At 42.6% G+C, this 27,847-nt stretch overlaps 1 protein-coding gene across 6 annotated transcripts in view; it reads right to left on the bottom strand.

Moving 5' to 3' along the window:
* usp22 (ubiquitin specific peptidase 22) overlaps positions 1-27,847 on the bottom strand; it is a 138,068-nt gene that overhangs the window by 39,765 nt on the left and 70,456 nt on the right. For 5 of the 6 annotated variants that reach the window (XM_068055958.1, XM_068055960.1, XM_068055959.1 and 2 more), the window contains one exon: positions 1,982-2,095. In XM_068055958.1, the coding sequence (XP_067912059.1) occupies positions 1,982-2,095 (114 nt within the window). Of the gene's footprint in view, positions 1-1,981; positions 2,096-9,945; positions 9,982-27,847 lie in introns of those variants that run through there. The other variant, XM_068055963.1, reaches the window with a different exon arrangement.

Genomic DNA, 27,847 nt, shown 5'->3' with positions numbered 1-27,847 from the left:
TATGATTTCTTCCTTTCTCTCCAGTTTTCTCAGCCTCAATCCTTCTCTATCCTTTCCTACCATCGAGACCAGAGTTCTCTTGGAAACCTATGTCCTGTGTCAGCTCAAACATGGACAGATACCCCTTTTAGCAACAATAGAGTATCAGCACTTCTGCTTCTCCCACCACTACAACGAGACAAAAATTTTCCCTAGAGGTTTTAAACATCTTTTGTTCTGTGCATCAAAATGGCTGCAAATTGCAAGGCACATAACCAGAAAGAGGCAGCTCAGAACTAAGACTTTAAATTTTGAAGTTCCAGAGAATTGAGCAGTCTAGTGAGCGGCACTGTTGAGGATGCCATCTCTAGGATTAGATTTTAAACCAAGGCCCTCAGGTTTCAGGTGAACGCAAAATATCCCATTGCACTACTCAGAGGAGCAGGGGAGTTCTCCCTGCTAACCTGAATATTTATCCCTCAACCACCTTCACTAAAAACAGATTATATTGTCATTTACTTCATTGGTTTGGGAGCTTGTTGCGAGTTTGTTGGCTGCTCTTTTCTCTACATTACAACATTAACTGCACTTCATAATTCCTTCATTGCTTTACAAGCACTTTGGAACACCCTGAACTTATGAAAGGTGCTCGAGAAATGCAAGTTTTTGTTTACATGAGAACATATAAAGAGTACAGGTATCAAGGAGAGCAGTCAGTATAGTTTAAGTTTTGCACCAAATCTACAGCAACTAAGCTAGCAAACAGGGGCAATCCAGTTGATGTGGTTTACTTAGATTTTCAAAAGACATTTAATGAAACTCAGTATGCAAGACTACTAAGGAAATTAAGACTCACTGACTAGCTGACAGATTGAGAATTAGTTAAGACAGAAACAAGGTGGTGATAAAAAAAAAGTTGCCTGGGGAAAGAGTAGCCTAATTGTATTCCACAGGGATCTAGCAGTATTAAATTTGTTAATGCCACAAAGCTTTGGCAGATAATGAGAAAAGAAAACACAAGAATTGAGAGATGGCATACAGGTTTTAATGCAAATAAATGAATAGCAATGCATATACAAACAGATAACAGTAAACATGGAACGGTCTTATTTGCAGACAGCATCTGGACAGTGTGAAGCACTGTTCAAGCTGGAGGAGTATTGGACTGCATGTTACAACAATCTGAGTGACATTCTGCAAAATCAATAGAAAGGCTGATCTAGAGTAAGACAAGCAGCTAGCTATCAGTCATCCTAACCTTGAAAAAGATGCACACAAAGTCACAAAAAAGTGACTGGTACAATTCAAGACTTTTAAAATTAAGAAAAATTTAAGTGAATGAACTGTTTTTTTGATTGTAAAATCAGTGAGGGGAAACTTGACATGTAGAACTTAACTTCCAGTTAAACGACAAGATGAAGCCATAAATCTTTGACCCCATCCTCCTCCCCAACCACCTTCTCAGGTTGAACCAGACTATTCATCACCGTTACAATGTTAAACCCAAGCTGAACGTTTGTGACCCCCATCTCTCCATCATAAAGATCACATATCTCCACCACAAGCCTACCTAACATCACTGGACCTCAGACCACCCACAACTGAAATCATCTGTGCTTTTGTCACCTCCAGACTTAATTACACCAGGGCTCTGCTCACCAGCCCCTTTAGCCAACTTCCATAAATTTTGGCTTGCCCAAAATTTCACTGTTCATATCTGGCACCAGACCAAATCTCTCGGTCCTTGCTGACATTACCTAAACTATCTTAATATCTAGGTATAGGAGGAAAGAACTTCAATGGACCGATGATCTCTTTCTTTATTTTCCTTACGCTTAGTTACTCCAATCAGATGAGGAGCACCTCAATAATTCTCATGACTTAACTCACCAGGCTGTTGGTTCTTCCTGACTATTTTCCCCTAGAATTTCACATCAGAAAGCATCCATTCTACCCAACCTCAAAAATGAATTGAAACAAAAAAAAACACTGCACTACATACCTTGCAACTTCCATGCTTTTCTTTGTTCTTCTTTGGCAATTTGTTCCATGTCTTTGTCATATATATAATCTTGACACATAAAACAATATATACCCCCATACAAGAGGTCTATGGCTGGGAAGAGAAAGAAAACAAAGGGTAAATTCTCAAACCCTTTCATTAAAACAAAGTCAACAATAATTGTCACATTTTCACTGAAAATATTTTCTTTACCTCACACCAGAACAAACTTCGAAAGCAAGTTAGAAAGTACAGAAAGGATGAACCTCCTTTTAAACCTCAGACCCCAAATGCCTACTCAATAATTAACTATGGACATTTCTCAGGCTTTCAACCTGAAGTTATTAAATCTCTTGAAGTTGACAGTACCATTCATGAACGAAATACGAATGACACCAAGCCAATGCTCCATATGACTGGACCACATCAATTGGATAAACACAGCCTTCATTTCTCAACTACTTTAAAACTGCCTAAACTCAGTGTTGCCAATCTGCACTCCCTGGGCAAATAAGCATTCCACTGATCAAAATAAGGAACAAGTCATAGGTTAGTAGAATATTCTATATTGTCCCCGGCAATGAGGGTCCAACTGAGGGAACACCTGTGCAATCACCGAGTTACTCTCAGATCAATGACCATCTAAAATATCTACTGTGCAGGTACTGTACCTACTCGCTACATCTTCAAGTGTTGCTGCCTTGAGTTAATAGCTAGGACAAATATAATGAAGTCTAGTGGAGCTATTTTCAACTCTGGCTTGAATTCTACAGAAACAGATTGTCCCTGGACAAAAGGAGAAAGTAGGGAGACCTGGAAGATAGTACCCAACTGACTTCTAATAGACTATAAACCAAAGGGTTGGAAGGTAACAATGTATCAATTAAAAAAGGGTAAACTAGCCAAAAATTAGGGCAGTGAGCAAGAAACAATATAGCACTTTGTAAATGCCTGTACCTGGATAAAACCATCCAAGTTGCACTAGTGCATACAGTAGGAACTGCAACTCGAGCTCTGGCAGTGATTCAGTATTGAGGAACCCAAACCCTAAGTTAGTGAAAAACTCAAATGGGATCAGCCACCAAGTCAATGAGGCAATGGCAAGAAAGGCAGAATCAGCAAGTGATAGTTACTCCCACCATTGAGATCAAACAGGGCTGTATGGAAAACTAAATAGATGAGCTTGTACACTGACCCAATAACGATCCATTGTAACTGGCATCAATGAATGAAGTCCAGCATAGTCTCCTCTACATGCAAAGCAACTGGTGACTGGAAACTAATTGCAGGCTTGCACATTGATGGTGTCAGCCCAGTTCCTCAATTAGCATAAGGAAACTGCATTAATACTCTGCAGCACCCTAGGATATCACTGATCGAGGACAGGTCTCAAAAAGGGGTGGCACAGTGGTTAGCACCACAGCCTCACAGCTCCAGGGACCTGGGTTCGATTCTGGGTACTGTCTGTGTGGAGTTTGCAAGTTCTCCCTGTGACCGCGTGGGTTTTCACCGGGTGCTCCGGTTTCCTCCCACAGCCAAAGACTTGCAGGTGATAGGTAAAATTGGCCATTGTAAATTGTCCCTAGTGTAGGTAGGTGGTAGGGAATATGGGATTACTGCAGGATTAGTATAAATGGGTGGTTGCTGGTCGGCACAGACTCGGTGGGCCGAAGGGCCTGTTTTAGTGCTGTATCTTAAATTAAAAAATAAGGCAACCCAAAGTCTGTTTCATAAAGCCCAGCTAGTCTCCACAAATGCTGGGCAGCTCCAAACAAGGTCAAAACCATAAAAGAAAACTAAATAGATCCATAAAGCTTGGGTTGTCAGAATATGGAAATCTAAATGTCCCAAAAGCTTAGCAGCTCTGACTGAAGTATTTCCTGCTAACAGCCACATTAGGCCTCAGTAACAGACTGAAGTTGTTCAAGGAAGCCAATGTTTTCCCAGAGGATAGAATCATAAAACACTAGCAAAATGGGCCATTTAGCCCATCAAGTTTAAACCAGTGCTTTTCTTAATCAGCTAGACTAATCTCATTCACTGGTTTGTTCCCAATTTTAAATATTCTTCTCTTTCAAGCAACCAATTCCTTTTTAAACAGGATTCATTTAGGGACTATGCTTTAACAGTTTGCAACATTCCACATCTGAACACCCTAGATACAAGAATACAAATAAATAGAACGAAACCAACATGTCCTTTGTCATTCATCAAAAACGTGCTCAACTCAGACAATTTTTGACTGATGAAGCACTTTCGCTTACCCCATTTCATCATCCTTATTTTGTGTCTACACTCCCACCATGACTAATGGTAATAAGTACAAGAAATTCTGTGACCAAAGAGTTTATTTTCTAAAAAAGATTCACTTGGAGAAGTTGAGCTTAGGTTAACTTATTCCAGGTTAGAGTCACGCTGCCAAACATGGACACAATTGAGCATCACTTGTAGCATCAGAAAGTATTGATTATTCAGGTGTCGTCCGGCATGTATTTCTCATCAAGATAAATTCTGAATGAGATGGATGCCCTCAAATTATAAACAAGTCAATCTGATGGACTCAACTCCGGTTCAGTACCAAGACACTAACTTTAACTAACACCACACAGTGAAGAATGTTGTAGTGGACGAATTCATTCCAAAATAGTTACCATTAACCAAATAAACATTACAAAATTTTGACTTTTAAACACATGGACCCAGAGAACATTCCTAGAAAATAAACTCCGACAAGATGCCTTGAAGCTGAAAATCACGAGAAAATGTCATTTCTTGAAGTAACACCAGAAGTAGGTTTAAGTACTAAGACTGGTTTAACACAAGGGCACAAATAGTCGTTCTCCTAGAACACTTAAAAACTATCCACTGAAGAGCAGAGATTTCTTAGTGGCCTGGTCAACACTCCTTCCTCAACAACCATCAAATCAACAATTCATCCCTCTCATTGCTGATGTACAAAATAGTTGTTGTATTTAAGTTGTCCACATAAAGCATGGCATTAGTTTTCACGTGTATGCTGATGACACTCCGCGCTCTCACCACCACTTCTCTCGGCTCCTCCGCTATTGTCAAATTATGACTGCTTATTTGACATCCAGTACTGGATGAGCAGAAATTTCCTACAAGTCAATATTGGAAACACTGAACCATTGTTTTTGGAACCAAACTCCATTGCCTAGGTAACAACTCCATTCCTCTCCCTGGCAACAGCCTGAGATTAAGCCAGTCTGTTTGCAATCTTGGTGTCATATTGGACCCAGAGATGAGCTTCATTCCATCACCAAGACTGCCTATTTTCACCTCCATAACATTGCCTGACTTTGCCCGTCTCAACTCTTCTGCTGCTTAAACCTCATACACACCTTTGTTACTTCTAGACTTACTATTCCAACACAACTCTAGCTGGTCTCCCACATTCTACTCTCCGTAAACTTGAGGTCATCCAAAACTCTGCTGCTGGTGGCTTAACTCGTATCAAGTCCCATTCCCCCATCACCCCTGTGCTCGCTGGCCTACATTGGTTCCCGGTCAAGCAGCACCCTGATGTTAAAATTCTCATCCTTGTTCTCAAATTACTAAAAGGCCACATCCCTCCCCATCGCTGTAATCTCCTCCAGCCCCACAATCCTTCAAAATATCTGTCCTAATTCTGGCCTCTTCTGCATCCCTGATTTTAATCACTCCACCATTGGTGGCCCCGTCTTCAGTTGGCTAGGCTCCAAGATCTGGAATACCCTCCCTACACCTCTCCGCCTCGCTTTCCTCTTTTAAGACACTCTTTAAAACCTACTTCATTGACAAAGTTTTTGGTTATCTGACCCAATATCTCCCTTTTGTGAATTGGTGTCATACTTTGTTCTATAATGTTCCTGTGAAGCACCTTGGGACATTTTATTACATGAAAGATGCTATATAAATATAAGTTGCTGTCATAACCGTCAATGCACTATAATTAATTGTACGTGACATTTGAGAAATACCACAAGGAACTATTTAAATGCAAGTCTTTCATTCTTGATTTTATTTTTAAATGTAATGCTTTACAATTTTACTTCATTTGCTTTTCTGCTCGGCAAAGTAGTACACAATATTTTTCACTGTCTGTTAACATACCATTGTCAGTATCAGCCAGAAGCTCAAGCTGTTGTGTGATCTTTCCTGCATCCTTAAAAACCTACAGCCTGTTGACAAATTGGCATACAATACACACATTGGGACACATACAAGTTAAACCAACTCCAAAAGGCATCGGTAAATCCATGCTTGGAGGATCCATGCACTTGAAAGGATACATCAGAAAGGATGAAAGGTGCTTATTCAAAAACAAAGATGGCTAGAGCTTGTATCAATTGGAAACGCACTGGTTATAAAATGTGGTCTAGACAGGTTCCATTGATAGTCATAAATAAAAAGGCCAGGTGGGCTGATAGATTATGCTACAAATATACTTGCACTTCAGCTTCCTGTCTCCATCTGATGTGTGCAAGCTGACTGTTGGTAGATCACCCTCAGGAGGAAGACCTCCCAGCTGAGTACAGTCATAATTTTTAAGTGTTATGCCTGAAAGTAGGAAGTATTTTGTTTTTATACAAAGTATCACAACTACAGATACTATATATTTTCTTTGCCACATACAACTATACATCCTGGAGTGACAGCATATTGGTAAAAAGATACACCTGCCCATATGGGCCAGCATGTTCAAATTATATCTCAATACACAAAACAGACTGTTCTGTGCCCTGATAGTTTCCCAGCTCAAATGCTGGACACAGTCCTCATGCTAAGTTCCAACAACCAGCATGAAAAGTTCAGCACAAATGGCCAGAAAAATTGTGAAAGGGCATGTTAAAGCATACTATGGTCACATGGAAACAAAAATAGGAGCAGGAGTAGGCCATTCAGCCCTTCGAGCCTGCACCACCATTCAATACGATCATGGCTGATCGTCCAAACTCAGTACCCTGTTCCTGCTTGCTCCCCGTATCCCTCGATTCCTTTAGCTCTAATAACTATATCTAACTCTTTCTTGAATATATTTAACGATTTGGCTTCAACTGCTTTCTGTGGTAGAGAATTCCATAGCTTCACCACTCTCTGGGTGAAGAAATCCCTCCTCATCTCAGTCCTAAATGGCTTACCCCTTATCCTTAGACTGTGTCCCCTGGTCCTGGACCCCACTCACCTCCCCCCTCTGCCATCAGGAACATCTTTCCTGCATCTAGTCTGTCCAGTCCTGTTAGAATTTTGTAGGTTTCTATGAGATCCCTCTTATTCTTCTAAACTCTAGCGAATACAAGCCTAATCGACCCAATCTCTCTTCATACATCAGTCCTGCCATTCCAGGAAACTGTCTGGTGAACCTTTGCTGCACTCCCTCCATAGCAAGAACATCCTTCCTCAGATAAGGAGACCAAAACTGCACACAATACTCCAGATGTGGTCTCACCAAGGCCTTGTATAATTACAACAAGACATCTTGCTCCTGTGCTCTAATCCTCTCTCTATGAAGGCCAACGTACCGTTTGCCTTAACTGCCTGCTGCACCTGCATGCTCACTTTCAGTGACTGGTGCACAAGGACACCCAGGTCTCATTGCACCTCCCCCTTTCCCAATCTACCGCCGTTCAGATAATCTGCCTTAATGTTTTTGCCACCAAAGTGGATAACTTCACATTTATCCACATTATACCGCATCTGCCATGTATTTGCCCACTCACTCAACTTGTCCAAATCACACTGGAGCTTCTCTGCATCCTCCTTGCAGCTCACACTCCCACCCAGCTTTGTCTCATCTGCAAACTTGAATATATTACATTTAATTCCATCAATTTCATTAATATATATAGTGAATATCTGGGGTCCTAGCACAGATCCCTGCAGTACCCCACTAGTCACTGCCTGCCACCCAGAAAAAGACCCGTTTATTATGGAAACGATATAGTTGCGATTACGGAGACATGGCTGCAGGGTGACCAAGGATGGGAACTGAACATCCAGGGGTATTCAATATTTAGGAAGGGCATGCAAAAAAAGGAAAAGGTGGAGTAGTGTTGTTCGTAAAAGAGGAAATCAATACAATAGCGAGGAAGGATATTAGCTCAGAGAATCCTAATGTGGAATCTGTATGGGTGGAGCTAAGAAACACCAAGGGGCAGAAAAAGTTAGTGGAGGTTGTATATAGATCCCCAAACAGCAGTGGTGATGTAGAGGATGGCATTAAACAGGAAATTAGAGACGCATGCAATAAGGGTGCAGCTGCAATTATGGTACATCTACATATAGATTGGGCAAACCAAATTAGCAATAATACTGTAGAGGAGGAATTCCTGGAGTGATGGTTTTTTGAACCAATACACTGAGGAACCAACTAGAGCACAGGCCATCCTAAACTGGATATTGGGTAATGAAAAAAGGATTAGTTAACAATCTTGATGTACAGGGTCCCTTGGGGAAGAGCGACCATAACATGATACTCTCCATCTTAATGAAAAGTTGAGAGAGAGTTGATTCCGAGGCTAGGGTCCTGAATCTAAATAAAGGAAACTATGCAGGTATGAGGCGCGAGTTGGCTATGATAGATTGGGGAACGTTACTTAAAGGGTTGACAGTGGATCGGCAATAGCTAGCATTTAAAGAGCGCATAGATGAATTACAACAATTGTTCATTTCTGTCTAGCGCAAAAATGAAAACACGAAAGGTCGCTCAACCGTGGCTTACAAAAGAAATTAGGGATAGAGATGCAAGGAGGAGAAATATATAAATGGCCAGAACAAGCAGCAAACCTGAGGATTGGGAGCAATTTAGAATTCAGCAAAGGAGGACAAAGGGATTGATTAAGGGGAAAATAGATTGAGTGTAAGCTTGTAGAGAACATAAAAACTGACTGTAAAAGCTTCTATAGATATGTGAAGAGAAAAAGATTAGTGCAGACAAATGTGGGTCCCTTACAGTCAGAAACGGGGGAAATTTATAAATGGGGAACAAAGAAATGACAGACCAATTAAAAACATACTTTGGTTCGGTCTTCACAAAGGAGGACACAAATTACCTCCCAAAAATGTTGGGGAACATGGGTCTAATGAAAAGGAGGAACTGTATGAAATTAGTACTAGTAGGGAAATGGTGTTAGGGAAATGGATGGGATTGAAGGCCGACAAAACCCCAGGGCCTGATAATCTACATCCTGAGGGTTACCATTGACCAGAAGCCGAACTGGATTAGCCACCATGGCTACAAGAGTGGGTCAGAGGCTCGGAATCCTGCGGTGAGTAACACCTCCTGACTCCTCAAAGCCTGTGCACCATCTACAAGGCACAAGGCAGTGTGATGGAATACTCTCCACTTGCCTGGATGGGTGCAACTCCAACACTCAAGAAGCTCAACACCAGCCAGGATAAAGCAGCCCACTTGATTGTTTGTGGATGGGGTGTCATTCACTCTCTCCACCAACGCTGCACAGTGGCAGCAGTGTGTACTATCTACAAGATGCACTGCAGCAATGCACTGAGTCTCCTTAGACAGCACCTCCCAAACCAAGGAGGACAAGGGCAGATGATGCATGGGAACACAGCCACGTGCAAATTCCCCTCCAAGCCACACACCAACCTGACTTGGAACTATATTGCCGTTCCTTCACTGTCACTGGGTCTTTATCTTGGAACTCCCTTCCTAAGAGCACTGTAATTGGGTACCTACCCCACATAGACAGCAGCAGCTCAAGAAGGCAGCTCACCACCACCTCCTCAAGGGCAATTAGGGATGGGCAATAAATGCTCGCATAGCCAGCGATGCCCACTTCCCATGAATGAATATAAAACAAACAAACAGTCTGAAGTGGATGATCCGGTAGTCCACAGCTGAAGCTGTAATCTTGAAGTCCTCGCTGGTCAAAGTGCATTTTGTGGTTGGCCGGCTTTGCTCAGGGTTTTCTTGAAGGCAGAATTGCAGTTGGCTCACTTACCCTGGTTGGTGGTTGTAGCAGTTTGTAAGCTTGGAGGGAGCAGAGTCACAGATGGTTTTCAAACTTGATGTTTTCTGGGGAGAGAGCAAGAGGGAGAAAGGGAAGCACGCAGCTTTCTGCTTGTTGCACACTGAGTTGCTGCTTGTTTTCTGTGAGTATAAGAAAACTTCTGTTTTTTCCCCCAGAGATGGACAGACGGTCACATGATTCTCTCAATCCCCTTTGTTTTTAGTGAGATACAAGATTCAGAATTGACTTCACAGGTTCCAGGATGCCAATATTTACACTCTGAGGGGTTTAGAGTCAGAGTTATACAGCACAGAAACAGGCCCTTTAGCCCATCGTGTCTGTGCCAGCCATCAAGCAGCTATCTATTCTAACCCCATTTTCCAGCACTTGGCCTGTAGCGTTGTATGCTATGGCATTTCAAGTGCTCATCTAAATACTTTTTAAATTTTGTGATGGTTCCTGCCTCTACCACCTCTTCAGGCAGCGTGTTCCAGATTCCAACCACCCTCTGGGGTGAAGAAATTCCAAAGTCAATGTGTCAGGATTGCCTTAACTGCCATACTAATGAAGCAATCCTAGGTAATTCAATTACTTAGAGCAAGCCATTGTTCTGGCTCCAGGGCTCCTCAGACCTCTGTCTGCAGTTGGGCCTTTGAATGTGCAAAGGTGTTTGATGCAAATTGCAGTGGCCATCTCGGCTGCCAGTTTTTTAAGTTACTGTAGGATTTTTTCCATTAAAAAAGACTATTGTAAATTTCCAACCGATGAATTAATATTTCTCATTTGGCATATGGGGTATTCTTGACAGGGGTGATAAGGAAGAGCTGGGGATGGTGGTTTTGGAAAGGCTTAGGGTTGGAATTCCACACTTAGGGTCTTGACAACTGAAGGCACAGCTACCAATGATGGAGGGATTATGAACATACATAGTCTTCCTAATCTCCTCTCAGGTTTTTGTGTAATCAGGGTTTGGACTGTTTGGTTTCAGTTCAGGACTTAAAGACCTTGTTTCTTTTTCTGAAACTGGTACTTCAGGCACCGAAATCTGAACTGGTTCACACTCTGGCAAACGTTTGCCGTCAAGCTGAAGTTTTGGATCACCTTGCGCCAAGATCATGTGACCCTAGGTAAACACTTCACTTTTCCATCAATTTCAACTACCTCAACACCACGAACATTTACTCGGTCCCACTTGTGAGCGGTGGGGGGGCTCATAACACGAACAGGTTAATTACTCTTCAAACTATGCACTTCTGTGTCATACTGACATTTCTGACTGAACTGTTTTCATTCAACTTTCACAGTCAAATTTGGTAGAACTAAAAAAAAAATCTTCAATTCATTAAGGTGTATACCCTGTAGTTGAATATGGAGTTATTCTATACTTCAGCAGAAAATTAGCTAATCTCCAAGTTTCAGTATGGAACTTGAACATCTATGCAGCACTTGCTTCGAGTGCTTCCTTGACTATTCCCACATATCTTTCTGCTCCCTTTAATGCTGGATGATCTGGAGGAGTGAGGGTAGGTTTGATACAATTTTGCTTTATGAAATTCTGAAACAGAACAGAACGGAATTGAGGGAAGTTACCAGAGACAAGCTCCTCCAGTAAACCATGATCAGCAAAAAACAAAAACGGACCATAACTCGTCTATTGTCTTTTCAACTTGGTGTTTTGACCCACAGCCACATAAGCGCCTGTGTATGACCATGCACAGGCTGTGCCAATGTCTCACAGCTGAGCCTTGCCTCCAGTCATCTTGGAACCTCCTTGCCATTGGACCAAGGCCCTGCTCTGCCAAGGCCACGAGGTGGCCAGAGTGCAACGACCACTCCCGTTTGGGAAAAAAAAGGCACTCAAAGGCATCGCCCACTGACTAAAATGAAGTTTGGGACTTGAAACATGAAGACCCTCATGGCCAACCCCAACTGTGACCGGCCTGAGCACCACACTGCCATCACAGCTCGGAAACTCAGGCGCCTCAGCAGTGCCACCTTAAGTGAGACGTGACATGACATGCGGGGGGGGAGGGGGGGGGGGGTGCGGGGAGGAAACTGAAAGAGCAAGACAGCAGATACTCTTCTGGGAGACTCTTCCATAAATAAGTGTAACAACTCCTCTATGGGATGGGCTTCACCATAAGAAACGAGCTTGTCTGGCACCTCAGTGACTCCCCCTACAGGATAAGTGAACGCCTTACCCCAACAAGAAACCAGCATGCCACTGTCATCAGTGCATACTCTCCTACTCAAAGCAACAGAGGAGGCCAAGAAGGTATTTTACACCGACCTTGAGCAAAGCTTAGCCAGAGTCCCAGCAGACAGACAACAACCTGATCCCCCTTAGAGACCTCAATGTCAGTCGGGAAGGATGCAAATTTTTGGAAGGGGGCAATTGGCAAGGAAGGAGTCAGGAAAGCACACTTCAATGGAGTCCTCCTCCTGAGGAAAAGTCGAGCATGACCTAGTCACAACATCTTGCCCCAGAGAGAAACTCAAGACCTCATGGCAACACCCTCGGTCCAAACACTGGCACCTACTCAACTACTTCATCGATTGAGCCAACCACCACCTCCATCAGCCTAGTCCCCAAGCAATGCAAGAATAATCATTTAAGGCCTCAAAAGTGGCCCTTCTCAGTCTGTGCCTTACCGCCAAACTCTCAATCTCCAACGTCCAGGACCCACTGTGTTTCATTAGTGCCTGGTTGACCCTAAAGGCCATTAGAACAAGCACCTGCAAAGATGCCCTTGGCTTCTCCACCAGGAAGAATCATGACTGGTTTGATGAGAATGACCAAATAATAGAGGACCTAAATCAAGCATAAGCACAACCTAGAAATGTCACCACACATGCAAGGCAAAATAGCAATCCTACAGGCTCCAGAAGAGTGGTGCAGCATGAAACCCAAGACATAAAAACAAATGGTGGGTAGAAAGAGCACAAGAGATCCAGCAACTTGGACATCAGGACATATGCAGTTTCTTCAGTGCTGTCAAGGTGATCTACAGCCAAAGCACTCAAGGACCCACCCTGTTGAGACACAAGCATGGAGGAGACTAGTCTTCGACTTGAATGTCCTTAACTCCATCCCTCAACACCCGTTCCAGGTCAGTCTTTGTGCTTACCAGGCCTCGGAAGCAGACTGAATCCCTGCCAAAATCCTGAAGCACGGTAGAGATAAACTCCTGGTGTGACTGCACAACTTCATATCTCTCATCTGGGATGAGGAGTATTGTGATTGTGGCTACATTCAAGAAGGGAGACAAAACCAATTGCAGCAACTATAGAAGAATCTCCCTGCTGTCTGCCACAGGGAAGATGACTTCAAAGATTCTGAATTGCCTCCTCCCAGTGGCTGAAGAGCTCCTACTGGAGTCACAGTGTGGCTTTCACCTATCGAGAGGCACCACAGACTATATTACCTTCATTGCACAGCAAATGCAAGAAAAATTCAGGGAACAACTCTTCAACTTACACCTTCAATCGAAAACCAAAATCTCTCCAACCTCAGCCGTCGAGCTTCAGTATGCAGATAATGCTCGTGTATGTGCCCACTCTGAAACCAAGCTCTAGATCATTGGTGACTGCATGAAAATGGGTCTTTCACTAAACAGTTGGGGCTGAATTTTACACCCCCCCCCCCCCACCCCAAAGAGCAGGATGGGGGGGGGGGGGGGGAGGGAAATGGAGCGGGAGGCTCCAAGGGCCCTTCCCAACCCGCTCCCGCCGTCACTTTTATGCAGAGCAGCGGCGGCGCAAAACGGCCCACCTGCCCCAGGCGAATCAAGGCCCTTAAGTCGCCACAACAGCCTCCGCCCACCTCCACGCAGATTTTGCACGTGGAAAGCAGGCATCCTAGACCATAGAAAAGCCGCCTGACAAAAGCAGGTGGCATTCTGATGGCCTGGAAAGGAGGCAGTGTGGCGGAGGGGAGCAGTGCTCCTCATCAGGCACTGTGCCCGATGGAGGGCCACCCACCCAATCGACCACACTTGCCTCGCCAGGGATGATCGGTCAGGCCCTGGCGAGGCACCAAAAAAAAAAAAAAACACCTTAGATCCGTGGCTCCCCTACATCATCTTCTGTCAGCTGGGCTGCTGTCCCAGCAGTGGCCTGGTGGTGCTGCAGGGACAGAGAGCTGCAGGCCCACTGATTGGCCGGCAGTTCTATGAGGCAGGACTTCCTACCTCAAGCAGGTGGAAGTCCCTCCTCAGACCAATTACAGCCCGGGGATCCACCAAATACGTCGAATCCCAAGACCAGGTGGAAGCGGGTTCGCCACCGACTTTTCAGTCGGTGGACAGCTCCCGTCTGCCTAGGGTAAAATCCTGGCCTTGGAAAACGAAGCTCCACTTCCAACCAGCTCCCACAGCACAACACTTCCCTTGTCAATCAAAATCAGTGGCAAGATCCTGGAAAATGTGGACTGTTTTCCATACCTTGGGAGCCTCTCCTTGGCAAAGACATACAGACAAGGCTCTGTGTCTCCAACATGCCAGCTTAGCCTTCGGCCATCAGAGGAAGGGAGTATTTGAGGATCAGGATTACAAACAGAGACCAAGATCATGGTTTACTCGTCAGCAGTGATTCCCTGGGCTCGTACATGCTTTGGGGACTTGGACAACCTACAGCAGGCACCTTAAAAGCACCGAAGTACCACATGAGGTGCCTCCACAAGATCCTCCAAATCCAGTGGCAAGAAAAGCAGTCCAACAGCAGTGTCTTCTCCCAAGCCAACCTGCCCAGCATCAGGGTGCTAAACACCCAAAATCAGCTCTGCTGGGAAGGACATGTCATTTGCAAGCCTGACACCAGACTCCTGAAAGTGGCTGTTCTACTCCAAAATTAGTCACAAGAGATTCCCAGGAGGACAGTGGAAACACTTGCGATGTCCTCAAAGTATCCCTGAAGAGGTCAAACATCCCCATCAACTTGAGAGAGTCCCTGACTCATGACCTTCCAGGGTGGAGAAAGGTCATTCAGGAAGGCATTGTACACGGAGGGACTTGTCAGGAACATGGAGGTGAAGTCAAGGCATCAGAAGTGCACACACCTCCAAGCTACTAATCTACTTGACCCCTCAACCACCATATGTCCCTCATTTGGCAGAGTCTGCAGATCACACATTAGACTTATCGGCCATCTCAACCATGAAACCGGAGTGGAAGCAAGTCATCATCAACCCTGAGGGACTGCCTAAAGAGAAGTTTTGACCCATATGCTTTACTTCGATCTAGTTAGAGTGACTATCAATAAGCACCAAGAAATCGTCCCTTTCCCTTTTGCAAAGGTCTACATGCACTCTTTGAAATGGACAAATTGCCTATGACCACGGTTAAGGAGTTTTTTCAGCAGCTTATTCCTGCAGCTTTGACAAATGGTACATTTGCTAACCAATGATTGTAGATCACCATCTAGTCCAAGCCAATAAGCAAAAGTTCTGGTTATAGATTTCATGCTAATGATATCAATGTGTTCAGTATGGAGTTCTTCCAGAACCTTGTCTTCTAAAAGAATGAGGTACTACCACTGACACCAATTAATACATCCCTGTTCACATGACAACTCGTTATGTCGATTGTGGAATGGTTTCAGTTCCTGATCTGTACACCAGTCAAACTCTGCCCCAAGTTTGTTGGTTAACTTCTGAAAAATTGGCCTGAGTTTCAGATGCAATTTCAGTCAGTGACTGGAAAGTCCTCATCCACAACTACTATTGAAGATTACACTTTCATGACTTACTTTTCAGTCTTCATGCAGAACACAACACTGTCAGCTACCACATTCTCCCTTTGTTGAGAATTTATCAAAACTTAGTATTCTGTGTTTTTAAACACTGAAAAAGGATTTCAGTGGACATTGAGACAACTGCAAATAGTTGAACTTCATGGATGTTTTGAAAAAAGTTCAACTAAAGTTGAACAAGGTAAACAAGAACTGTAATGCAGGTAATTTCAAGGAAAACCGCAGGGGTCGACTTGAGCTACCCACTGTTGTGGCAAGTCTTAGTGTGTTGCTCCCGCCACGGTTGTGTCAATTCAGTCCGGTCACTCCACAGGTTGCAGCATATTAAGCTTTTGAAGCCAATTGGTAAACAGCCAAATTAAACACTCTAGTGACCCCCAGAATGAAAGACCAAACCAGGTACCTTTAGACAACAAATTAAGTATTAAAAAACTAAATCTTAAACACTATTAAGACAGACCCATGTCTAAAGACCTTACAACTTATTTTAACCTAACTCCTGCATTCACACATACACACAAAACTTTGACAGTTAACCAGTTTAAAAGTGGAATTTAAAAAAATTAGCTGTCCAAGATCAAATAAAAGTAAGTTGTTGTAGGTTACGTTCCTGATGGAGGTCTTCTAATGTGGAAGCAGTCAAAGGCCACTCAAAATCTTCATCCAGATTTGATGAATAGTCCTTCAGTAGATAAGCATTCAACTCTTTGGCTGCAGCAAGCATTAAACAATTCTTTGAACGATGAGCAGAACAATACAAATGGTTTATTGAAAAAGGCTTTTCAAATTTACTCAGGGAATTAACTTGGCTTGTAGCTCCTTTGTAGAATTTTTGATGAGAGGAAATAGACAGCTTTCTTCACTTCAGTACACTTTGCTGGAAAATCTCTCCAAACTAACTGGTTTCAGCCAGTTCCCCACACAGCCAAGTGGAAACATTACCATGTGACCTCACTCTCTTCTGTTTCTTTCTCTCCCTTAAAGGTGCACTGTTTTAACAGAGTCTTAAAGGTATACACACTTTTTAAACAGAGGAGAAAAATAATTACAAGCCTGTGACACAACAGTGTTTATGCAAGGGCATGTGACTTGTTTATGGAAGGTTTTGGTTTCAGTTTTGAACTTTATAAGCCAGAAGAGTTTGGATAAAAAGCAAGCATTTGGAATTTCATTTTGACCTGCCTGGAGATCAGAAGACGACTCAGAAAAGTATGGGCTCTCTGTAAAGGAATCCGACAACTCATGAAAAGAAACACTAATTCAATATGTGGCAGATTCCTATCGTCTCCCGTCTCAGATGAATCCCTGCATCAAGCTGTACGGTTGCCTTTTGGGTTAAGGTATCTTTTACAGCTATACTGCTGCTAGAAGACATAAAAAGATCCTCGTTGCTGCATATCAGATGGAAGACCTTATGTGAAGTCTTCTACTGCTGAAGTTTTTTGAACACCTACCCATCACAGACTGTTAATCAACCTCACCTGGAAAGACTTAGAGTGACATCCAACTATTTGACTTTGGGACACCTCACCAAACCAAAGAACTTCCTTCCAGAACATGACAGACTAACTTTTTTCTTTATTCCTTTCATTCCTATTAAATGGCTGTAAACAAAAATATTTTTTTTCCTCCTGTTAACCGGTTTTTGGATGCATTTTTTTTTTTTACTCATTCATTCAGGGGATTTGGGCATCACTGGCCAGAACAGCATTTATTGCCCATCCCCAATTACCCTTGAGAAGGTGGTGGTGGTGAGCTGCCTTCTTGAACCGCTGCAGTCCATTTGGGGTAGGTACACCCACAGTGTGATCAGGAAGGGAGTTCCAGGATTTTGACCCAGCGACAGTGAAGGAATGGCAATATAGTTCCAAGTCAGGATGGTATGTGACTTGGAGGGGAACTGGCAGGTGGTGTTCCCATGCATTTGCTGCCCTTGTCCTTCTAGTTGGTAGAGGTTGTGGGTTTGGAAGGTGCTGTCTAAGGCGCCTTGGTGCGTTGCTGCAGTGCATCTTGTAGATGGTACACACTGCTGACACTGTGCGTCGGTGGTGGAGGGAGTGAAGGTTTGTGGATGGGGTGCCAATCAAGGGGGCTGCTTTGTCCTGGATATTCGAGCTTCGAGTGTTGTTGGAGCTGCACCCATTTAGGCAAGTGGAGAGTATTCCATCACACTCCTGACTTGTGCCTTGTAGATGGTAGACAGATTTGGGGGAAGTCAGGCTTTGGGGAGTCAGGAGCAGAGTTACTCACCTCAGGATTCCTAGCCTCTGACCTGCTCTTGTAGCCACAGTATTTATATGGCTACTCCAGTTCAGTTTCTGGTCAATGGTAGCCCCTAGGATGTTGATAGTGGGGGAATTCAGCGATGGTAATGCCATTGAATGTCAAGGGGAGATGGTTAGATTCTCTCTTGCTGGAGATGGTCAATGCCTGGCACTTGTGTGGCACAAATGTTACTTGCCACTTATCAGCCTAAGCCTAGATATTGTCCAGGTCTTGCTGCATTTCTACACAGACTACTTCAGTGTCTGAGGAGTCATGAATGATGCTGAACATTGTGCAATCATCAACGAACATCCCCACTTCTGACCTTATGATTGAAGGAAGGACATTGATGAAGCAGCTGAAGATGGTTGGGCCATGGACACTACCCTGAGGAACTCCTGCAATGATGTCCTGGAGCTCAGATGATTGACCAACAACCACAACCATCTTCCTTTGCGCTAGGTATGACTCCAGCCAGTGGAGGGTTCTCCCCGATTCACATTGACTCCAGTTTTGCTAGGACTCCTTGATGCCATACTCAGCCAAATGCTGCCTTGATGTCAAGGGCAGTCACTCTCACCTCACCTCGAGTTCAGCTCTTTTGTCCATGTTTGAACCAAGGCTGTAATGAGGTCAGGAGCTGAGTGGCCCTGGCAGAACCCAAACTGAGCAGGTTATTGCTAAGCAAGTGCCGCTTGATGCCACTGTTGATGACACCTTCCATCAATTTACTGATGATTGAGAGTAGGTTGATGGGGCGATAACTGGCCAGGTTGGACTTGTCCTGCTTTTTGTGAACAAGACATAGCTGGGCAATTTTCCACATTGCAGGGTAGATGCCAGTGTTGTAGCTGTACTGGAACAGCTTGGCTAGGGGCGCGGCATGTTCTGGAGCACAGGTCTTCAGTACCATTGTACACATGAGGGCTAGGGGGAAAAAATGAGCTTTAATATCTCAACTAGTGGATAGATTTACATTACTATATCAAGTCTTAACCAAAAATTAACAGTTAATTTTGTTGTTGATTAAAGAAATCTGGTTGATGTGCTTCATTCAGGGACAAATAGAGTATCTAATTGGCTGCTTCGGTAAGTGGGAAAATTTATTGATATGTTGTGGAGAAGTGGGACCGAATTAACAGTGCACTTCTCCCACCTCGGTTGTAACACTTTGAATTATGATATTTAATGCTGCAGTCACACTGAGTCAAGTACAGCCCACTGTTGCATCCTTGATGCTGCCATGATCAGTATTGTAGACTTTGGATCTAGAACAGCTACTAAGGGTTTATAATCTATAACTAGCGTAAAGTTTCTACCCAACAAAAATTGGTGAAAGTTTGATCCCAAAGATGATTCCAAACACCTCCTTTTCTATTTTCACGTAGTTGGGTTCACTCTTGGTCAGGGTACATGCACAAATGCTACACTACTCTAACTTCATAGTTTGAAACAGTACATGCTGGCTTCAGGTCATTATGTGTCATAATGAATGAGTAGCACATCACTGGTCAAGTTTTCTTACATGCATCTTGTTGTGCTTAAACCATTTCTATTTCGCATCTTCCTTCAGGAACTCAGTGGAGCTAACACTGTTGCAAGTTTAAGCAAAAATAGTATTGGACCATGCCTAGAAAAGATTTAAGCTCAGACACATATTTTGGATTTGGGGAATTAACTATTGCCTCTATTTTCTCTTTCACTGGCTGTAGTCCTTTTTCATTGATTTTCAATCCAAGGTACACCACCTCAGAGTACACAAAATGACATTTGCTCCTTTTCAAATGCACATTGTGATCATGGAGCCTTTTAAACTCTTGGCCAAAACTTGAAGATTCTGTTCCTCTGTTGTGGTTACAATCAGCACATAACCCTGATAACACGAGCAATGTGGTACTCCTTGCAAAACCTTATCCATTAAAGCATGGAAGATTTTTTGACGAATTTACACCATATGGCAGCTTCACGTAGAAGTAAAACCCCTGTGTGTGTTTATAGAGATACTGTTGACTTTCTCAATCCACAATGAGCGGTGTATAAGCAGCTTACGAGGCCAGTCTTCCTCCATTAACATTGGTTTCTTAACATATCTTGCTACAATAGGTAACTTGAGGAACTTGCCCTTATAGTAGACATTGCACTCATTTGTCCATGTTTCTAACACCTCACCAAAGTAAATTTTCTACTGAACTGTACTCAGTTAGAATTTGAATTTGCTCCAATCCGAGTAGAGACACATACAAGAACAATCTGCAGTGAATCGATGTGCATGTTGATGTATTGTTGATTTACCAACACCGTTGTAAGCAAGTCAGTGTCATTTGAGGAATTGCTAGTGACATAAATGCTGTACAATCCTAGCACCTCTTCACTAAGGCACTCAGGATTCAGTTCAGCATTCTTAACTCCATCCTTGTTACGCTGCTGCTTTCCATTACTACTAGAAAAAGAGTTCTCTTTCCTGCTTTGGTCTTTGCTCAGCAAGCAGTTGCAATATGGCCTTTCCTTTGGCAATTAAAACATTTGGCATTTCTGTACTGACATGCACGTGCCGTGTAGTTGCCAATCCAGTGATAACACGTCCCTAAAATTTTTATCAACAGCACTCTTCTGATTATTTTTCCCTGCTTTAAGACTTGGCAGAAGCCTTGACTGTGGACATAAGCTGGACTCGCCACTTGCATAGGACAAAATTCCTGAGCATTCTTTGATGCCATCTCCATGGTAGAAGCAATCTTACACGCTTGCTCAAACATAAAATTGAGAGAGATTCTGTCTCAATGCAGAGTTGAAGAATGTACCAAAGTCGCAAATAAATGCTAATTTCTTCAGCACCACAATGTACTCACCAACTGTTTTGCTACCTGTCTGGTTTCAGCTTCCAAATTTGTGACTGCTACCTCTGGAGACTTAAGATTAAAATGTTCTTCCAACATAGTGATAATTATTTTGAATAGCACTTCTTTTGCCTTGCTGGGAGCAAGGATTTTGTTAGTTTGCCATACACTTCCAGAATAATTTCTGGTAGCAAAATGGCTCTCTTACACTCAAGAATTGCCTTATTCTGAGTCTGGGCCTCTTCACTCTTAACTTTAAGATCTCATATATTATTTGCTCTGAAGAACATGTCCATTCATTCAATTTAAGAGCTCAAGAACCATTAAGTTCAATCAGATTTCTAGGCTTCCAATGTATCCCATGGGTACAGCCATTTTGTCCCAATTTCAAATGTAACAGTGACCCAGTAAACACTTCACTGCAGCTCTCTAACAGTGATACAGAAACAAAGTCAGCCTAAATCATAAACTCAAAAGCCAGTGTGGTCAGTAGTTGAATCAGATGGACACGAGGACCCCGCAGAATCCATTCAACTGAGTGCAGCACACGTTTTCAGAAACAATGAGGCTCAACGCAATCCAGTCAAAACCCTTCATCCTAGCAGGTAGGTCACTGGGAGCTAGCTTATTTTGTTCATCACCACCTCTACTGCCATTTTCTGCAAAGTGTTTTGCACTTCAATCTCATTTCGTCACCAAAATGTGTTCTACATTGGGAGGAACTTGTAAATAAAGACAGGCAACAAGATGGCCAGATCACATGTTTAATGATGATCACAAACTGGACAAAAACAAGGATGAGAATTTTAATAGAGACATTGCTTAATCAGAAGCCAATGTAGATCCTTGAGCACAGGGGTGAACAAATGGAACTTGGTGTGATCGAGGACATGGGTGTTATATTCTAGAAAGCCAGGCAGTAAAAGATAAAACTGGAGCCAAACTTTACTCAGTCTTACATTTAGAGTTAAACACTACAAGCATACACCTCCTAACAACCACACGACAGTTACAATAAAGGTTTCTTCATATTTTCTCCAGTGAAACCCCAGTTAATTGTTTAATTGTATGCAAGTGGTGGGCAATATACAATTAGCAGATAATATACAATTAACAATGAGGCAGAGATTTGGATGACCTCAAATTTAGTCTCCTTTGCAAGTATATTTCTATTGGTACCTGGTGTAAGGGTACTCTGCCTACTTTGCTATAAGCCATCTTGAATTCTACTTTTGTTACAAATGTTTCAACGGTTTCCTAGGAAACAGGACTCCCACGCACTACCACACAACAGTGCTTCTACACGTCAACATTCAAGCCTATTTTAGGTTCAACTCCACTGAATTCCATGTTTAAGAAAAGCACAATTTTATTCAGTTCACTTAGGAGATGGAAAACAAACTGGCCTGTTGACACAACCCCACATATGGTTTAGAACAAAAAATGCATCAGAACCATTTAAGACAGGAGGTGAAAATGACTAGTGTCAGTCAGCCATTTATGGCACAGAAGGAGGCCAGTCAGCCCAGAGTCCATGCCGGCTCTCCACAGAGCTATGCTGTCAGTCCCACTCCACAGTTCAATCCTCGTAGCCCTGCAAGTCAATTACTCTCAGGTGGCCATCCAACTTCCTTTTGAAGTCACTCAGTCTCCACTTCCACCACATATGTGGGCAGAGGTTCCAGGTCATTACCACCCGATGCGTAAAAAAGTGCTTCCTCATCTTTCCTTGCATCTTTTGCCCAAAACTTTCAATCTGCATCCCGTAGTCCTTATACCATTTGTTAATGCAAACAGCTTTTCCCGGTCTAACTTATCTAAACCAGTCATAATCTTGTACACTTGTATTAAATCTCCCCTCCATCTCCTTTGTTTGGAGATCAATCCCAGTTTTTCCAACCTAACCTTGTAACTAAAATCGCCCATCCCTGTAACCATTCTGGTAAATCTCTTCTGCATCCTCACATCCTTCCTGAAAAATGATCAGAACTGAACACAGTACTCAAACTGGGGCCTAATTAGTGCTTTATAAAAGGTTCTGCACAACTTCCCTGCTTTTGTATTCAATGTTTCTATTTATGAAGCCCAAGATTCCATATGCTTTACTAACCACTCTCTCAATATGCCCTGTCACTTTTAAAACGATGCACATACACCCTCAGGTCCCTCTGTTCCTGCACACTCTTTAGAACTGTACCATTAAGGATATATTTCCTCTCCCTATTCCTTCTGTCAAAATGCATCACCTCACACTTGTCAGTATTAAATTTCATCTGCTGTCTCTCTGCCCATTCTGATAGCCTATTTATATCCTGTTGCAAGTGGTTCATATCAACATTTGCCGCACCTCCAAGTTTGGTGTCATCATCAAATTGAGATTCTACTCTATATCCCAAGTTCTAGTGGCACAACTTAATGGCACTACACTACAACAGTCCCGACACATAATTATGCAATTGTTTACAGCACATCACGTGTTTTCCCACTACTCCACATAAACGGATGTAACTACGGCATTCTGCCCCTGCACACTATGTAGGATTGCTAACTAGGTTGTCTGCTGTAATGTCAGATTTCATTACATCTCCTGGATTTCAGGAGAAGGGGTCAGGATTATTACTTCCTACATAGGATAAGAAACTGTCCACTAAAAAAAGGGGAGGAAACAGAAATTGAAGTCTAAGGTGGATCAAAATGTATTGAATAACCAATGAAACTTCTTTTTTAAAGTGCCATTCAAGCTCCTTTCAGCTCTACAAAGCTGGTCATAAGCTTCAGTTGGCATCATTAACACTTGGCACATAGTGAAATTATTAGTCTCTTGCTGAGTCACTGAGCAAAAGCCTTCCATTCCACAATGCCCAGCAACATCAGGGGACTTGCATTTATTTGATGCCTTGTCTTTCAACATCTCAAAAGTGATTCACAATACAATTAATCACTTGAAGTGTGGTCACTGCTGCAAAGGCAAATATAGCAGCTGGTTTTGCACAGAGCAAGCTGGCAAACACCATTGAGAGGGATGACCAGTTAATCTGCAATATGAACAAATACACAAAAAGCATACAAATTCTATTCACACTCCACTCCAAAGACTTGAGCACATAATGAAGGCTAATACCTCAGCTCAGTACTGTGGAAGTGCTGCATTTTCAGGTAAAACTAAACTGAAGTCCTGTATGCCCTCCCAGGTAGATGCAAAATATCCCATGGCACTATGTGCCAAAGAGGAGTGAGGGCAGGACAGGGGAGGGTTCCCTTCCCCCCCACCTCCCCATGCCCTGATCACCATTTATCCCTCAACCAACATCGCTAAAACCGATTACCTGGACATCGCATTGTGGTTTGTGGGATCTTGCTGTACACAATATTGGCTACCATGTTACCAACAATAAAACAGTGACTAACCTTAAAAATTATTGGCTGTAAAGCACTTTGAACCATTCCTATGTCACGAAAGCCACTATATAAATGCAAGTTTATATTCCAGATAACGAGGGAAAATTAGGCAGGTACTCAGGAGAATGGTGGGCAGGACACCAGGTGAACTCCCTACTTTTTTTTTTAAACCACCACCAAAACAGGCAGAAGGAGGACCATTCCCACAATGCTGCACTCCCTCAGTACTGCATTAAATCTCATCCTAGATTACATACGCAGTATTCTGGAGTGCACCTTAAGCCCACAATCTTCTGACTCAGAATTCTATCAATTGAGCCCAGCTCACCCAGTAATGAACAACCAGACCCTTTTATAGTTTAAGACAATAATGCAGCCTGTAATGCCTCCAGCCCATCCTCCATCCTTAACAGCTTTTTTTTTTAAAAAAAGGTCCAGAAGGCATCCACAGCAATCCAAATTTGCTTTGCAGCAGAAAAGCTCATAGGGAAAGCATGTCCAGTGTCATTGATACAAGAATGTAGGATTGTATAAGCTTATGGCATCTGCTGAAAACATGCTCAGATTTTTATGCTTCAAAAAAAGGAAGCAGGTACAGAAATCTTATGAATACAAGCACTATTTCAGCTTCCCTTCCAATAATAGCATTTCAATTTTCTATGCCACATGCAGATTGCAATGTGTTATACCATGCATTGTGCAAGTGTGTGCAGTACACTACATATGAGTGATTCTATGCTCCCAGCAGGAAGTGCATCTTGAGCAATTGCTGACTCAAAGCCTGTTAATTTTACTTCCATTCGTCTTGACAAAATGGAATCCCAAGGTATGGGTCCCCAGTTTCTAAAGTGCTCTCTCTTGTGTGTGCCACATCAGAGAATCATCCTTTAGGTTACAGTATTCCATGCAAAACTGCAGAGATTTATGGATTGCTCAATATTGTTTGCACTGTATTGTACTATAGTGCTCCACTGCAGCTGTGCTGTACTCTACCAATACTGTACAATGGCACAGCATGCCATACATGGGACTACCATCAAGGAAGCTGAAGATTTGTGACCACAAAAATTAAGTTTAGAGATTACACTTGCAAAACAAAAATTATTGCTCATGATCAACCCTGAATATGATGCTGTGCTAATCCACACAGTAGCGCACCATGCATCACTAGCTACTTTATGGTGTTTAATATACTTAATAACTAAAGCTTTTGTCTGGGCTGCATTACCCAGCAGAGATCCCCACCAACCTAGCAGCTGAGGAGACAGCTCAAAGTATTCCAGAAAATATAATTTCTTAAAGAATCCAGTTATTTTTCAGATGAAATTTGAAGGGAAAAGCAGAAGAAATGTTCTCCTGATCTTAAGGCACTGTGACTGAAGTATTTAACAGGTACGATTGGACAATATCTACAACATCCACTACCCCACTGAGAATGGGCTCTATACCAAAGGTTGCGCTCAAAAAACACCAACACAAGGGATTTGAAGGGAGAAACAATCTGTTTCCACTGGCTAGAGAGAGTTAGTAACCAAAGGATACAGGTTTAAGCTAATTGACGAAAGCAGGGGGAGAGAATTTATTAGTTTAATTTAAAATTATAAAACACAAGTTTATGATCTAGAATACACCATCTGAAAGGATGGCAGAAGCAGATTCAATAGATCCAAAAGGTCATTAGATAAATGGTCAAAGGGAAAACATTTGCAGGACTTATGGCAAAAGAGCAGTGTGGGGAGGGGTGGGAAAATGAAAAAAAAGGGGGGATAATCGGAATGCTTTTTCAAAAGAGTCACATAGGCATGATGGGCCAAATGGCTTCCATGTGGTCCAATTTTTTGAGAAACACCAACATGCCAAAAGATGTTGCACTATTCTGTACTTCATGCTCTACCATACAAAATTTTAGAGCTGGATAACATTGGGGTTTTAGAATTGGCAGCGTCCCTGGTGACATAAATCTAACAGTAATAGACTATTTCTAAAAAAACATTGCAAGATTTGACAATTTATAAATTGCCAATTGTATGAATTTAAATTCTCAAATGAAAATTAGCCTTGTGGCATGGCTGGAAACAGGTCACTGTCCCACCTCAAGTAGAGGTTTCAGTCACCCCATGTTTGGTAGCTCTAAATACAAATCATTAAATCTTTAATTAGTGTCACAGAAATGAAAGGGTACTGGAAATGGATTATTTTCACATCGAGATAAACAAGGAATGTGGGTGGTCCATTACCCTTTAGGTGAACTTCAGAAATGTTGCAAATTAGCATTAAGTTAAACTAGCATTAAAGGAAATCCCAAAGTTTTCTATAGCCAGATGAATAGTAAAAAGGTGGTGAAAGGAGGATGTGGCCAATTAGAGGGCATAAAGAGGATTTACACATGGAGGCAGGGGGCAAAGCTGATGTATTAAACGAATACTTCGCATCTGTCTTTACCAAGGAAGAAGATGCTACCCAGGCAATGTTCAAACAGGAGGTAAGCCAGACACTGGAGGGGTTTAAAATTGATAAAAAAAGAGGAAGTATTAGATATGCCGTTTGTGCTTGGATAAAGCACAAGGGCCGGATGAGATGCATCCAAGGATACTGAAGGAAGTGAGGGTGGAAATCGCAGAGGCATTGGCCATAATTTTTCAGTCTTCCTTAGACTCAGGGGTGGTGCCAGAGGACTGGAGAATTGCAAATTTTACACCCTTGTTCAAAAAAGGGTGTAAAGATAAGCCCAGCAACTACAGGCCAGTCAGTTTAACTTCAGTGGTGAAAAAACTTCTAGAAAAAATAATTCGGGACAAAAATCAATAGTCACATGAACAAATGAGTAAATTAAGGAAAGCCAGCATGGATTTGTCAAGGGAGAATCATGTTTAACTAACTTGCTGGAGTTTTTTTTCAGTAGGTAACAGAGAGGGTTGATGAGGGCAATGCAGCTAACATGGACCTTCAAAAGGCATTTGATACAGTGCCATACAACAGACTTGTGAGCAAACTTGCAGCTCATGGAATAAAAGGGATGGCAGCAACATGGATACGAAATTAGCTGAGTGACAGTAAACAAAGAGTAGTGGTTAATGGATGTTTTTCAGGCTGGAGGAGGGTTTGCAGTGGAGTTCCCCAGGGATCAGTGTTGGGACCCTTGCTTTTCCTGTTATATATTAGTGGCCTAGACCTTGGCGTACAGGGCACAATTTCAAAGTTTGCAGATGATATGAAACTTGGAAGCATTGTGAACTGTGAGGAGATAGTGTAGAACTTCAAAAGGACAGACAGATTGGTGGAATGGGCAGACAGGTGGCAGATGAAGTTCAATGCGGAGAAATGTGAGGGGATTCATTTTGGTAGGAAGAACATGGAGAGACAATATAGAATAAATATCACAATTCTGTAGGGGTGCAGGAGCAGAGCGGCTTAGGCGTATATGTGTACAAATCATTAAAGGTGGCAGGACAGGTTGATAGAGTAGTTAATAAAGCATACTGTATCCTGAACTTCATTTATATAGGCATAGAGTACAAGAGCAAGGAAGTTATGTTGAAACAAAAAAAAACCAAAGTGCTAGAAATACTCAGCAGATCTGGCAGCATCTGTGGAGAGAGAAGCAAAGTTAACATTTTAGGTCTGGGACCTTTCATCAAAACTGT

This window comes from Heterodontus francisci, chromosome 24 (genome assembly GCF_036365525.1).
Source record: "Heterodontus francisci isolate sHetFra1 chromosome 24, sHetFra1.hap1, whole genome shotgun sequence".
NCBI lineage: Eukaryota > Metazoa > Chordata > Chondrichthyes > Heterodontiformes > Heterodontidae > Heterodontus > Heterodontus francisci.
Note: the sequence above shows the minus strand (reverse complement) of the source record. Positions and strands in the feature narration are given on the sequence as shown.